The 16638-nt window shown below is 38.7% G+C and overlaps 1 protein-coding gene across 1 annotated transcript; it reads right to left on the bottom strand.

The window, feature by feature from the left end:
- Positions 1 to 1123: 1123 nt before the first annotated feature.
- Positions 1124 to 16151, bottom strand: zgc:174863 (uncharacterized protein LOC100136852 homolog). Its single transcript, XM_034688755.1, has 8 exons — positions 16041 to 16151; positions 9600 to 9672; positions 9188 to 9526; positions 8441 to 8752; positions 6820 to 6948; positions 4510 to 4548; positions 4384 to 4424; positions 1124 to 4285 (listed from the first exon to the last, which is right to left on the bottom strand). The coding sequence occupies exons 2-7, from the start codon at positions 9661 to 9663 to the stop codon at positions 4390 to 4392; spliced, it is 918 nt and encodes a 305-aa protein (XP_034544646.1). The 5' UTR covers positions 9664 to 9672; positions 16041 to 16151; the 3' UTR covers positions 1124 to 4285; positions 4384 to 4389.
- Between the last annotated feature and the right edge of the window lie 487 nt (positions 16152 to 16638).

The raw sequence follows: 16638 nt of genomic DNA, 5'->3' as shown, positions 1-16638 counted from the left end.
TTATGGCATGATAACTGTAGAATATCAAAGTGTTATTTTTGTTTTCTGTAATCACATGTTTTTTCAGTCTCCACAACAAGCATAGTGTGTCCATCAACAAACAGATGTTTAGATGTAACAGGCTAAATTTAGTCATGAATGGGTCGGACGGTCCAGCTTTGATTCCAGCCTGCGACCCATTTCCCCAACTCCCTCCCCTCTCTCCCGGTTTCCTGCTCTATCCACTGTCCAATCCTCTCCAAATAAAGGCATAATAGCCCCAATAAATAAATCTGCTCTTCTAAATTTGTTCTGCAACATCAACCGGCTTGCTGTAGAGGGATTTGTCCAGTAGGTGGCAGAATTTAAGTCTTCATTTAAGTTGAATCTAGGTGAGAATTATATATCATGATTTATGTATGTTTTACCTGTATAAAAAACAAAATAATCCTCCTTATTATGATATTAGAAATAGTAAAATAAACCTCAGATAGTCTCAGTTTATATGTATCAGGAATCTCTTATCTAAACACATAAACTTCCATAAACAGAGAAAGAAAGGGCAAAAAGTGAGGATTTTATGCTTTTATATACATATGACAGTTTTTCAGTAAAAAGGAAGTGACGAGAAAAAGGAAGTAGAATGACTTTTTTTCATTGGAGGAGGATAAATAAGGTCATGTCATCTGCCGTGTTATCTGATGAGCTTATCAGGAGGAAGAAAAAATGGTAACACGCACAAGGTGAAATCAACAAAACAGCCAGCAGCTGGGAGAGGAGTGATGACACAAAATATCTGTATTGGGAGTGGAGATGTTAATGTGTTAAAAAACAGAACCTATATGAGTGTGGGGAATTAAAAGAAAGTTAAAACAACTTAATGTTAGCTTTAACATGTTTTGCAATAAAGATTTGTTTACACAAAACGCAATGCCCAAGAAAATGATGTTTTGATGATGTCTATACATGTGTACTGCCTGTATGGATCAGCAGGAACTACCATTTTCAAAATACAACATGACAAAAATGATGACACTTTTTTTTTTTATCATTTAAAGTATATTTTATTCAGTGAAAAAAAACAAAACCTGTTTACAGTTTGTACAGTATGATTAAAATAATAGTAAAAAAAACAAACAATAAAAAAGGTCAGGACGTCAGGGTCTGAAGTCCGGTTGCATTGTTTATTTTGGAATGACATATTAACTGTATTACCACGACACACATAATCTGAATTCACATTGATTTAAAAATGTTAGACAAGGAACCTCTTTATGTGGAGTGCAGAAGTATATTTGCATTTCCATTTCAATGATTCAGTAACAAATTTACATTTAAAAGTAGTATAAATGTTCTCTTTCTTAGTCAATGATTAACTCAGTGTTGCAGAACACGATCAATCATTTACTTTTACAGATGTTGTGTAGGTGTTTCATTTTATGATCCTGGCTTTGTTTTGGTTGGAATGATTACTTTTAAGCACATGATATTTTGTCTGGGCAGCTCCATAACCATGCAGGTATTCAAACAGAAGTCACGATCCGAAGACTTTGAAAGCGTGTGAGCCTGCTTCTCTGACAGAGAAAATATGAAGAGAGAAACTAAGAACCTGTCCGAGATTGCGAAGATAACAGTGAGTTTGATGGTTAAGTTTCACTCTGCTGCCAAAAGTTACATAAGCAAAGTCTCTCAAATGACAGTTAGAGGAACAAATTTTTTTTGGCTTTAAAACAACCCATTTTGCAATAGTGATCAAGTGGAGATCAAGTGGAGACAGTTCCACTTTGTGGTAAGCTTTCTCTGTGGTAAGAAAAAGGATGTGAAATATGCAAGGGCTGACATTGGACTAAAAGTCAAACCAGTTGACCTCATCATGTGTCTCCGAGCAGAAAATAACTCCAATGTTCTGAACTTAACAAAATCTTCTTAAAAAGCACTGTTACAGGATGAAGCATACACAGTTCCGTATTCTTTCTTACACTATGAATTCCATGAAAAGACAAAAACTGACATTGGGCCTCATTCACTAATAAATGTGTAGAAGTGTTCTTACTCTGCGCATAAAATAAGTGCTTACGCGAAATCACCGTGCGTACCAGCCAATTTTGTTCTCACCACCTTGCGTATATTAGTGAGTCAGAATCATTCTAAATTGACAGGCGCGTGCCCGCAACCTGCTATCAGCATACTGCCACGCTCCAATTCATCCATATAACAGTCCCTCCAGGAAGTTGCGACTTCGTGATCACAACTATCAACGTAAATTCAACCAATCAGCGCGATTTTTGCGCGGCCTTGCAATTTTATACAATCACCGCAACTTTCCCGCAAATTTGACCAATTATCTTAACCTCAGCCCCTGTACGTCATCGGTTTCGTAATCAATTTCACTTCCTTGGAACATAAACGTAAGTCCTCACTTGATCGGCACTTTTCAACAGCAAAACACGCACGGAGAACGGGTGAAAAGCGAGGATAGCAGGCAGGACAAGTGAAGATGACAACGTTGTTATTTATAGATACTAGAGTTATTATTTGAGGGGCACAGTGTTAGCTTGGTCACCTACCTGCAGCAGGTGTGCTGTGTGATCCAGCTCTCCCCGCCTCCATGCATCTGTCTCATCTTCATTGAGGATTTTTACCCCCGGTGTGCGTTAGTGAAAAAGTCATAACCTGGGGACGTCCGTTTACTATTTGAGGTTTGACATTTCTGCCGCCATTACCGTAAAAAGCTCCGCATCTACAGCTTGATTTTATTCCAGTTTGGTGAAACATCAGACACCATTTAGTAAGTTTTGATCAACTCCTAGTCAACAAAGATGCAGATGCATTTCAGAGTGCCGTGAACCGACTGTCTGTCAAGTGCCTCGCTGTCACTGCGAGGTGCATTCAGGGACTGTCGTAAACACACTAGAGACTTAATCTAAATAAAACAAAAAATTTGCTCACCAACTAGCCATCCGTTTCTTAGAGCAGGGATTCTCAAAGTGGGGGTCGCGAGACACAAATGGGGGGTTGTGAGATGTCTTCCAGAATTTATCTAAGTTATCTAAAAATAGTACATTTTACCCATTATAGTAAAAAAAATATCGACAAAAATAGTAGCTAACCTTGAAATAAAACCTTGAAAATAGAAAATAGGATGAGTTTTCTGCCTTTCTTTTTGCCAGATGGCTATATGACTCATCTGCCTTTTTTCTTTTACTGAAAGTAGTTTAAATATGTCATGCATTTAGTTAAAAGAGTATGTGTTTACATTTTCTGAGAAAGTTTGTCTTCATCATTTGTGCGTACGCATGGTCTGAGGAGGTTCTAAATTTGTTCGTAGTGTAAGAACAAATTCAAGTAAGAATATATTGATGGATCCCAGATTTGTGCTTCAAACGTGTGCTACGCACAGTTTAAGCACGTATTCGTTTGACGCGCTGTTGGTGAATGAGGCCCAATGACTTAATGAGCTAACAAGTCTGCTCACTGTATGCTAATACAAATATAGTTTTTGCTATAGACCTCCATTTGTGTTTATGGTTTTACCACAATAAATGGCCACCTCCTTATCAATTTATTTGCTCCAGACATTGTAAAATGCTACACAGATTAATCCACATGAATCACACCCACATGGTGTTACTCATGATTCAGTTTTGCCTGCTGAGTTGGGTCAGGGGGTATCATGCCGGCCTTTCGTGCTTTTATGACATTTGTTGGCAATAAGATCAATAAAAAAAGAGGATTTCTTTTCACTGAACTAGCATCATTGCATTCACTTCAAAAGAAATCCACACACATACATACATATTATCTTAACCCGTTCCTCCTATCCTGAAACATGATTCAACATCCTCTTTCTCTTTTGCATTGAAGTAGCATGAAAAGAGGAAGTAAGAGAAGGCTGCTGAGCTGCCTAAGGCTACAGTTAGTGCATGGGCTTAATCATCAAATAAAACAAGGATTTCCTTAAAAAATAATTATATCTGAGATTCCCTGGTGTTGAAATGGTTCCCCGCGTGGTTGCTTTATAGAAAAACAGCCTGAGCAGGCCCCCACTGGTGTTTTGTCCTCAGTACATAAAACAGTCTGTCTGAACATTTACTCTTGATTTAAGCATGTTTACAAGGTAAGTTTAGGTGAAAGTAGAACTTACAGTGTCTCTATCAAATCACAGTGATAAAAGTTTTACCTGGTGACACGCACAGTTGTCTGCAGGAGGAAAAGTACATACACTGAGTGGAGTTAAGCAAACAAGGATGTGTTGATTTCAGAGGTTGCCAGTAAGTTTGCACACTGTGTCATGACGCAGTTTCTCCTGCACAGAGGGAGGGAAAGAAAGAAGAGGAGGGAGGTTCACATATTTGACACTGTTTTGAATGATCGAATTCTCTCTATTTTGAGCATTATAATCACCTGAAATCAGGCTGTCATGGCAATTGTTTCCAGAGAACAATCTGCAAGAGAGGTGACTGTTAAAGGCGGAAATAAGTTTTATATTGAGTTCATCATCAGATAAAGAAGACTGTTAAAGAGCCTCACCTTCTTCACAGTCTTGTACTGGAACGGCTCGTTGGCCACCTGGAAAAAATGAATAATTTTATTGTGGGTTGCAATGACGGTAACAGTAAAACCATCACCATACAAGTGAGTATGATTATTGTTAGTTATAAAATTATCCACAGGCGAGTTACTGACAGCCTAGCTCGTTTTACACAAGCCTTTGAAAAAAGATAAAACCTATGTCATGATTAGTACATACAAGTCTACATACCAGGACACCTTAAAGTCAGGTAAACAAAGTGAGCAGATTAGATATTAGGAGACCTTTCAGCACAAGGCTGTCTGTGTTTTTAGGTCATTCACATCCACATGTGATTGCACAGAAGTTAACAACGGTTCACAACACATCAAGAGTACATGCTTGAACAAGTTTGGAATGAGATCTGAAACCTGTTTGTGGTTGGCTATTTGGTTACAAGCTGTCTCAAAACATGTAGTCTAAGAGGCCCCAATGCCGCCACTTTAAATTATATCCACCAGAAAAAAAGAGAGGAAAAAAAAAAAGACTAGAACAGCCTCAGGTTGTAAGTCTTTGTCAAGTTGTCACGTTGCATTTTGCATCCACCCAGTGGTTTCCCACATAATGATGGTGTAATTGAGTCCTGGAAGCAGGACTGCATTAATAAGGAGAGGTTGTACAACACTTATTTATCAGAGGAGAAATGATACTAGAGATCATATCTCTCTGTCTCTGAGTCAATATTTTAAACTTATGATCTTAAGGCTCATGACAGCGAAACAAACAGGTACACAAGAGTAGGGTACATGATAGTATGAATGTGACAGATTGATCACTGCTGACAGCTTTTCCACCCATCATTGCAGCCTTCATGAAAAAGTTGGTTGGCCATTATTCACAGTCAGATGGGACAGACACTGATATTGGTCACTATTTATCTATAAAACTCTGTCTGGAATTCTTCTGTCAGAAATGGTATCCTCAATAGTGTTAATTTGAAGACATGATCATGATGCAGCTATTCCATTTTAATTTCTCTCCACATCACTGAAAATGTGGGAATGCCCTTACAGATTTCTCAAGATTGAATGTAGGTTGGATGAATAAATGAATCAAAGTTACCTTAAGTTACCTTTGACCTTTGGCCACCAAAATCTCATAAATCATACTTTGAAATTACAGGAAATTTGTGTAAAATATTTCCTTTAGGTATTCACAAACAATTTTGATGTCACAGATAAGTTGACTTTTGACATTTAGGGTAAGAAATGTTGTGACTTCATTATTTTCTCCTTCAGGATATTTGTTTAAAATGTATAGATGTCTGGAGTTGTGTTCAAAAATGATCTTTCACCACCAAAGTCTCACCGGCTATTCAATGAGTCCAAACCACATTCGGGCTTGATTTTAAATTTTGATGAAGGTATTTAGATAATATCTCCGATAAATCTCCATGATATTGACAAAACTGGAAGGAACAGACAAACCCAAAAGTTTAGCACCTTTGTTGAACCAGTTAAATGTAACTGAATCGTCAAACACCACTCACTGATCCGTCAGTGATAGAATAATCAAAAGATTATTTATTCTTCTAAACCACCAAAGACACACTGATTTTTAGCCCTTAATTTCCAGTTCGAAAGGAGAGGAAAAATACTTTGTCCAAAGATGGACATACTTATAAGTGGTGTTGCTGAGTGCCTCCGGGCCTCTGTCAAGAAAATGATGTAGGAATGAAAATGAGAGTGAATGCTCATACATTAAAGACATCTACTCAAACCATCTTCACTGGTCATTGTGAAACCTTTTCTCAAACAATGCTAATGTTCTCACGCTACGGTTTAAGACTGAGAAAAAAAATCAGTTGTCGCCTCATCATTAAACCCAACCCAACAACAAAAGAGAGCGTACTTTCCCACTGTAAATAACATGGCTGTGTTCCAACGGTTGGTCCGGTTTTTCCACCTTCTGTTGTTTCACCATTACACCTTCATCTATTGTATTCATATACTGTTAGATCTTGAAGTCAGACTCTGTCAGACTGATAAATATTGTGTTGCCATTCCTACTGCTCATTTTGGCTACTTAAAGATCTAAGCCATAATGTACTTGCATACAATGAATGACAAAATTCAACATCCTCTTTTGGTGCAGAACTGTTAGTGTTCATAATATCAATAACACTGAATTGGTATATGACCAGTTTGTGTTTCACAATGGTATTATTCACAGTAAAAAAGAGATCAAATGAAAGTAAAATTTTCCACATTGTGAGTCTTCTGGACTTAAACTGTCATAACATGTATAGATTTGTATTTAATAGTACTCACGAAGAGATCTTCTTCTGTGCATCACAAGCAAAATCAGCAGCAATCCAACGATCAGAGATCCGATAACCACCACAGGGGCGCCGATTTTGGTGGCTAAAGCGGAGGCATCGCTCCCCGGCCCACGTTGTTCTGAATAAATCCAATAGCAGATTAAAAATGTAATCCTCTAATGCTTCAAACAATCATCAGTAAGAATGAAAATGTAAGATAGGCATGCAATGGTTGGAAATTCCCCCTCTGATAGCTTCATACGTTCACTTTCTCTTTCTCTCCCTGAGGGGTCAGCAGGATTTAGACATCAGCTCTGAGTTCAGACACAACCCTCCCAGACAAGGTAGAAAGTAAACATGGCAGCACTTCTGTTACATGAGCGTGACGAGTGACTGATCTACAGAAAAGTTGATAAGCAGCCTTTCACTATACGCAGCAGCTGAAGAAACTCTGATAACAGCTCGGCCACAGCGGCTTCACAGTTTGCAAAACAAAAAGTACTGAAGCAACACGAGGGGGAGAAGTTGTTCCCACAAACCTTTGTCTTTTCTGGAAGGATATCAAAGGAAGCCTCTGCCTTTTTGTGATTTCATTATTACAAGGTCATTCTGAGCTGCCAAGAGATCATGAGATCAACAAGCTCCTGAAGAATTTTCATTGTGTTACCGTCAGTCAATTCAGCGAGAGACAGCTTGTGGTTTATACAGGCCAAAGGTTTTGGATCCTATCAAGGGATATTATGTTGGGATCCCAGATATGACACTGCAGCAACAAAAAACTCCTTGAATTTTGGAAAAAGAGAAAAGTTTTTAAAAATGGATTATTTTGAGTAGATATTGCAAGAAATACTCAGCTCCTATGAGATGAATACTGCAAACCTTCTCCCACTACTGAGCTGTTGATTGGATGAGGAAGGACTGACGTTTCTTTATAATAATATGACGGGGAAGAAGTGACAAACATAGATAGTGTTGGAATTTAATGATGTTGATCTATGGAGTGTCTTGAAGCTAAAATTTAAACATTATGGTCATTGCTCTGCAGCGTCTTTATGTCTTGATTGAACATTAAGCCAGGATATTATTAAAAATGTGGACATGGCTGTGTTGAATTTTTTAATGGACACTACAAGGGGACTTGTCACCCTGTGGTCTTTCTTTCAGCTCTCCTCTGCCTGGTCTACCATGTCTGAAAGTTTTAGTCTGGTTTTGACATTTTTTGTTTGTTTATGAAAAGCGCTCGGTGGACACTTTAAAGACACTTTTGTACTGATGGGTGTGATAAAGAAGGCTACCTGGGGAAATATAGCAAGAAATATACAGTATATTACACTCACCACAATTCAAACTTTTTAATAGGAAATCGTTTCCTCAGGTGCTTAATTTTCTATGTATTTCTGAGGGATCATGCTGGCTTTCTCCCTTTATGATGCCTCTGGGTTCGAGCACTTGCTAGTTGAGCAATCCTAGTAGAAGGTGTGTTTATGTAACAACATCCCTGTTGCTTCAAATTTCAGCATGATGCAACACGTCCCTGTCACTAAAAGTCCCCACATGGAATGAAAAGTTTGTAGCAGGATTAAGCCTTAAGTCCTAAAAGGTATCAAGTGTGGTGTAAAACAAGAAATTACCTCCAGTGCTTGGCGGATCTTTCACTTCAAAAGTGTTCTCAGCCTCAATGTTTCCTCCGGCATTGAACACTTTGCAGATATACTTGGTGAAAATGGATCTTGGCACTAAAGTCATCGTGCTTGAGAGACTGAACAGACCACTTCCTGTCTGCGTCACCTCTGTCTCAGGGATCTTGATCCATTCTTTGTTGTCCTTGTCAAACCAGCGCAGTTGGCCCTTTGGGTAGCCAGTGGAATGACAAGTCAGAGTACCACCTGTATCCAAATTAATGGTCTTAGGATCTGACTGAAAAGTTGGTACGGTGTATCTGGCTGCAAAGACAAAATAGAGGATAAACAGTCAAGCTGGACTTTGCACATTAACTTCAATGAAATGACATTAGTAAAGTAGCACAATAATATTTAATGACTATAAAATGTAATGATACATGGCAAGCCAGACAAATATTGTAGTTTCCATAAGAGCAGATACTTTAATGGTATTGTTTGCCACATGCACTGGACAGACAAGGAAATGACTCTGATGAAGGGGATTACCAGTCTGATGGGTAAGGAAAGTCCCCACCTTTACATAAACTTAATTCCATCAAGTCTTCAATTAAATCTTTCCTGAAATCTTTTTGTCTTTAACTATATTTTAAAAATTCTACACAAACAGAAACTGTTTCTGTGATAATCAAAATGACCTCTGTGTGCCAAATCACAGTGAAAAAGGTTTAGTGGTATACAATGGCTCAAAGCTCTCACCGTTGACTTTCAGGCTGGTCTCAATGTAACTTGTACCACTGTTTGTATACACCATACAGGTGTAAACTCCCTCGTCCTCTACAGCAGTTTTGTGGATAAGCAGGGATATGTTCATGTTCTTTTTGTTCCAGGATGGTTCAGCAAACGAATAGCGAGAAAGCGGTTTTATGTTATCTCCATCAAAGACTAGTACGGGTTTGTCATTCCCCTTTTTCCCCCAGGTGACCCCCCGGATTTCGGGATCTTTTACAACCTCCGAGGTTTGGATTACACAGTTGAGCAGTGACTGATGATCATATCCTCCGATGATTTCCTTCGTGCAGTTAACTTTCACAAAAGCTGTAAAGAAAATATTACGTCAATACCAGGCAGCATCACATACTTCATATTATGAGATTATGGTGAAACTTACAATTGCTTTTCGCTTCCCTGATGAAGATGACAATGATAAAGAGCAGGACACTAGTGGAGGCCATGTTCTTTACCTGAAATGAAAAAACATTCTTTATTTTGGAACAGGTTCATTTGTAATATAACCAGCATATTTAATCTTAAGCAGGGTCTATACACAAGGATCAGACTTCAGGGTGCAAAGGACATTCAGGTACTTCATGCCAGTGCACTGAATGAACGATTTATCTTCTGTGGCTGAAAAACCAAAGGCCAAGTGGGGAAACAACCTTCTATGAAACCTCTTCAGACTGAGATATAAGTCCTCCTCTTTGTTTTGATTCAGGTTTTTATTCCCTGTAACAACCTGCTAACTGTTCATTATCCAGTTTTAACACCTCTATTTCCAAAATAAATTAATATTTTGATGCACAATATTGACTTGGAAAGGATGTTATTGATGTTGTATCTTCTGCCAAAAAGAATTCCCTTTGGCTCTTAAGCCACTTACACACTGCAATTCTGCAACATTACCATGAAGACGTTCCGCTGTCACTACATCTTTATACTTAAAAACTCCTTCCACAAACTCAGTTGTGTAATATTGGTGCCCCAGTGTGTAACTTCACACTCAATCATGACGTCGCAGAAACACAAGAGGCACGGTGTGTAAAACCACAGCAGGAGATCCACATACACACAGTGCATTTCTGCCCTGCCACCTCTGATGAAACACAATACCACCCTTTTGCGCCTCTTTTACTACATTCCACTAAGGAAGTGCAAATATCTTCCTTGAACTGGCAATATGTGAGAGCATTTAAACTGCTTTCAGGGAAAAGGTCAACTCTTGATATTCCTCATATAGATATTGATGTCGGTCTGTTTACAGTGAAATGAGACGCAAACAGTGCTGATAAAGCAAGAGAGGTATATAAGAAATATGGGATACAAGGTTGCTATAAAACTGATGAAAGTCTTTGATTACAACCCTTTCCCTGTAGACTGTCTTACCAAGAGGTCAATATGTTCCTGTTATCATCTTGTGAAGCTGCACTCTTCTCACAAAGTGAATTTATAGTTTGTTATTTATTGCTTTATTGTATAAACAGGTTACTCTCGGATCATTTTCTTGAACAAATTGTTATCTCTCATCACAACAACATGCAATTTTAGTGCCAACTAAAGTTATATTTTAACAGACATGACCCTACTCAATCACATGAGACAGAATAACGTCTCAGCAGTTTAACATTTAGATTACGATATAATGTCTAACAGGTTTGAAAAGACGAAGTGACAGACTCCATGGATATTCCAATAAAAAAAACAAACAAGGAAATTCCACTAGATCCGTGTGTGGTCCATCTCCGCTCCATCACGGCATCTTATAGCTTTCCATTCTAGTCAATGTGTTTATTTCCACTAGCTCTGCTCCATTGCTTTCTGGTTCCGTATTAGATCCAGTAGGCCCGAGACCTCTGCATCTGATACACATCTTATACGCAAGAATTTCATTTCTGTTGAATGCCTGGCGTGGTATTAAAGGGCGTCAGACTGGCTGGTGTAGAAAGCCTCCAGCAGCAAGAGGATATTCCAGACACTGTCAGCTGCTAGGGTGCAAAACTTAATGGCGTAGCCTGGTACCAGAGATTTACCTTGGCAGACAGAGAAAAGAACTAACTGCCTATGTGCCGGGAAGATCTTCCAGGGAGCACTAGTGAGGACCTAGTGAAACAGAGGGAGAAATGTCTGGCCTACTCAGCCCAGGCTTCAGAATGGCTGGTTGGATGTGTCTTTACATTGGCAATATCATTTCCATCCTATTCTCTGAAGGAAATGAAAAAGCTTGTAGCTCAAAAGGGGCTTTTTGACCAGATGTACCAGGAACTTTTAGTTTCAGGAACTTCTCCTCTAGGAAAGAAATGGTTCCTGTGGCCTATTGTTTTTTGAAGTCCCTTGAAGATTGTGCAAATCAGGCCAGTGATGTAAGGAAAAGCAATACAAGTAATTGCACTACACTGCCAGACCAGGAGGAAGGCAGCCATACAGCAAAGATGACATTAAAGTTAGGCTGGTAGCATGGAGGAGATTCAGCTTGTACTGTTTTTAATCATGCTTTATTGCAGTGAAAAATGGACTTGGAACAACACCTGGACGAAGACAAGTGCTAAGCAGATTCGAAATGCCTTAGAAGCTTGACCTAAAGCAAGAAAATGGATTTTAGAAGCCATAGCAGAGACCGACCGGTGGTTTTGTTTGAAGAGCGACCCTGTTGATTGGCGAGTATCTGATGGATGCGTTCCTCTGAAATGGTTTTAGATTTGCATTTAATACTTATCTGATGAAAACATTTGATATTTTACTAAAAACTAAACTCGGATGCATTCCTGAGGACTCCTTCTGTGTTTCAACAGCTGTTATAAACTCGACAACCACTGACACATTCTGCTTAAAGTCACCAGTTTACAGGGTCACTCTTAATACTGTAACACTGGTAGTTGACAGAGTTGCATTTGGGCCTTTAGGCTCAAAGAAGACAAATGTGAAGGAGTTATTAAATCAAGTGACTCACAGTTGTGTGGTATGTTTTTGTGGAAGGTGGGTCCAGCATTAAAATACTGACAGTATATTTACGGTATAATGCCTGAAAACAATCAATAAAATTAAATTAAAAATAAAAATAAAAATAAATTTAAAAAACCCAGTAAAGAACCAAGTGAACTCTCACTGAGATTGTTTGTTGCTGGTCTGTATCAAAGCACTCTTTTTCCTTGTGCCATGACCGATGACCTGAATTAATGACTGAACAAAGAACAGCTCATAATCCAGCATGAAAAAACCTGTCCTGTTCCAAACAAAGGGGAAATAGTTTCTTTGAAAAGAATTACTGCAGAATAGATCTTGTACACCCAGTTAAGATACTGAAACGAAAACACAATACTGTCATTACAGGCTCTGGTGATGCATCAAGGCCTGCGCTTATTAATTATTAAATATGCTCGAATAGCAGTTATGTTTTAATCTGACTTGATTTAGTAATACATTTGGTAGATCAACTTTGTGGACCCTGAACCCTTGCCATCTCTTTTAATCGGATCTCCATCTCTTGGTCTCTGTTTTCACTTTTGTTTAGCATTTCTTGTAACTCGACTGTATCAGGCCTTCAGGGAGAGAGCCATGTGGGAAGATACCTTGCATGCATACCTCTTCATTCAATAAATGGAAGGGAAAGACAGGATGCGGCTCTAAAAGTGCTCGAGAAGAGGTGAAAGAAGGATAATGATCCTAACGTTATATTTTGCTGTGCTGCTTCGTTATCCAGTAATTCAATTTTGTTTTAATTTGTGTTAAAAACCTGGTGCTGGTGCTTTGGTCAGTATGGGATTTTTTTATGATTACGTAGTACTCACAGCTGTCAATGTTCGTCATAGTCAGACGTGTTCATCATCAAGTTTTGTTTCTTAAGAAGCAATTTAAGGAACTGCCTATAAGGAATGAGGTCAATACTGCCAGTTTACTAACAAGGCACTAGGATTGAAACAAGTACTCCAGTATGTATTCAGAGCTGTAGAAGTAAAACAAAAACACAACAAAAACTTTCCCACTTTTCTACAAGCTTGCGTTTTGCTTCTACAAAGTTTAACATGAGGTCAGGGCTGCTTTAGAAACCTGTTTGACCGGCTGCGCTCTCACTTTACTGTGTATACCAACCACTCAAAAAGTCACTTTTCACTGCACATTAAACGGACAAGGGTTCATAATGAAAGAGAAAGTCCCCCTAAGATGTTTATCTCATACCACACTGAGTTTAACTGCCAAACATGACACAATATCCTCCTCACTTCAAATAAAATAGTAACAATGCATGACAGTTGACCAGTTCTCTGCCAAATGCGTCTCTGTAGTTTTGTTTTCTCTTCAGGGTCATGATAAATAAACCTGCTCACTTTATATTGCTGCTTGATTTGAAATCTAGAAGGTGTTGCTACAAGCCTTTTTGTGAATTGTTTGCTTGCTCTGCATCATATGTTTACTTCTTTCTCATGTAAGCTGTTCCACTTTTTGCCTTTGTTAACATTTCCAAATACACAATCCTGGTCTAGTTCTAGGATGTGATCTTTTCGTGCATGCATTCTAAAGTCCTGCCACATTGCAGGAACTGAAAACAAGAATTGACCCCTATTATACATCAACAGAAGGGCAGAGACCTATGTCAGTGGGCGCGATCAGGATCTTACAATAGAGAATCGTTGAACTTAAGCCAGTTTGAACAAATAATACACACGTGTGTCTCAGTGTTTTCCCAACACGATCAACTAACTACTGCAGCTGTGAGTTTGTGATTTCCTGTCTGAAATTCTTGAAGATGAATGTGAAACATCTGCACTCCCCAAGCTACCAAGCAAGGACTTCACTATAAATCTATTGTGACACCTATGTACTGAACATATGCAGAACAAGCCTCAAATGTCCACTGAGACTGCTGGTCAAACCATTACAGACTTGCACCACAATATGGAACAGGTCACATTTAACTGCACATGTATCGTCTGAAACTTAGTTGTCACCCAGGAGCCGTTGCATCCTGATTCTTTTTTCCATTAAAGAGGACAGACTTCAGGCCCTGGTGGGCTGATAGCACTCTTCCTGTCTGCACAACAGCTGTGTGCGAACATCCTAACAGCTCCTCTTATACAGAGCTCCTTAAAATAAACAAGACGGAGGAGCTCTGAGGAAGGGCTGAGTTGGCAGTTGACACTGAAACTCTAACACGGCATGCATTTCCATTTAAAATATTTGCTGATATTCTTCTTTTGACAGGTGAAACTCTCTTTTTTGAGATTTTTTATAAATAAAATGATGCAGACAGTTATTTTGTTTAATGCATTAAAGGAGAATGGAATACATATTGCACAATATACTCATTGCTTGTAGACTGCATTTGGGCTTTTATTGTTCCCTATTCTGCATAAGAATTATTGCCATCACAGCACGAGGTAAGCTCAGGTGACCAATAAAGTTTCAAAGACACTTAATTTGGCACTCAGGAAACATTGTTTACATGTTTGCCACATATTTTCTTAAGTCTTTTTATACATCACATGTTTTTACTCTACTTTACTCATGCATAATTTGCTGTCCTGCGTTCTAATTTTTACTTGGATGATTTCCCTATAAGGCCACATTTTGTATGAGCACTGTTTAGGGAAGCCAGAGCAAAAAATATTAATTGACAATAATTACTTTTTTGTGAGTGTTATGCTCATATAAAAATGTAACATCAACATCAATATTTTGCGTGCTCTGGCTGACAGTGTCGGGAATCAGATGCTGAAAATAAGTTTAGTTAAAGGCACTATGAGGAGTTTTTCACCAGCTGAGAAAGAGACTCAAACCAACACTGATGCCTCTTTATGACCTTCAAAAGCAAACAAAACCATAGACAACAACACTGATACCTTCTCTGTTGTCATTTTTAATGCCTTAAACCACTCAGAGGGGGTAGGTGTCAGACCACATGATTGACATTTGGCTTTAGAATCATCCTTTTTCGGCTGTTTTCATGGCAAATAATCACATTGAGTGATAAATCTGACTGTTAAAAGACAGCAGGGTGAGGTTTTTGATGAAAACACTACTTTTGCATGTACAGAACAAGAGATAAGAGGTATCACTTTGTCCAGAATGCGGCACCAAAATTGATATAAATCAAAAGTTCCTCACAGCAGCTTTAAAGTACTTTCTGCAAGCCGAATTTAGCTTATTAACCTAGATTATTTTCATTAGGTTAAATAGAGGTTCTCACATAGATGCTATTGATTTTTGCAGAATATAGAAGGCCTGTTGAATAAAAAAATAGGTCCTTGCAAAGACAAAAATAACGCAAAAGGTAGGCTTTCTATGTCAGGATAATACATTTTATTTGCTCCTTACATTGAATGCCGCCTTTTCAAATCATAGACACAGGATATTCATAAAGCAGTCGCCCTACTTCACAGACTGTCTCTTTTTTGCATCAGCTTTGTTAAGTACACCTGGTCATTTCTGCAGGTTTATGTCTGGGCCAAGGTGAACACAAAGGGTTTTAATCCACGTGCATTCAAACCATTGTGGAACAATAACCGACAAATTTTGTGGGGACATGTTTGGGGGAAGGAGCTGCATTCAAGATCGGTGAATCAGGTCTAACCGTTCCCTCGTGTGGACTGGCTGAGAAATGACTCAGACACGTAGTCAAGCCTAAAACTCCCATTACAGTAATTTAAACTATAACATAAAACACATATACACATAAGTTAAACCCATGAACATGTGTTGGTTGAATTAAAAAGATGTTAAAAGTCGATCGTCAAACCGCTGTGCCTACAGTCTAACCTCACACGTCGAAAATCATATCCACCAAGCGTACATGTAATAAGAGTTCACCGTCATCACAACAATAGTACTATACGAAACTCACCGTACACGCTCCTCTAAAGGGAATCCACGACGTCTCTGGATGTATGAAACGTCAACTGACTGCTGTAGACACTGAACCCTCCGGTTAACCTCATTCTTACTTTCACTTTCGTTATGACTAAACTTAGGAGGCGGGGATTTTTTTTTTGTTCGTTCGATCGTTCTGTTTTCCCTTTAATATTTACAGGACACAGTTCGTCTTCATATTGTTTTACTTGCTTTAAAACCTCCTGTGCATGCTGGCCATGATTTTATATTGCACTTTCATTGTCAGTGATGGAGTTACAAATCCTAGTACCCAGGGGCATTGTTAGGCATAAAGCTCTACTGGGGCACAGGCCCCCTACTATTTCCCCTTTCTGACACACACACACACACACACACACACACACACACACACACACACACACACTTTTATGGGCAGGTGTTTTCTTGTGCCCTCTAAAGAGATCCAGAGCTTTTTTTCCAGTTAGTGAAACCAGTGCTCACAAATGTGTCATGTTTCATGTGTTTACCAAACATCATACATGAGAAACAAAAAGCTGCATCTCTATTTTCAGAATATTATAACCAGGGAAAGCTTTCAAACCATTGTGAAT

This window comes from Notolabrus celidotus, chromosome 7, assembly GCF_009762535.1.
Source record: "Notolabrus celidotus isolate fNotCel1 chromosome 7, fNotCel1.pri, whole genome shotgun sequence".
In the NCBI taxonomy this organism is placed as follows: domain Eukaryota; kingdom Metazoa; phylum Chordata; class Actinopteri; order Labriformes; family Labridae; genus Notolabrus; species Notolabrus celidotus.
This window is presented reverse-complemented; position numbering and strand designations above follow the sequence as displayed.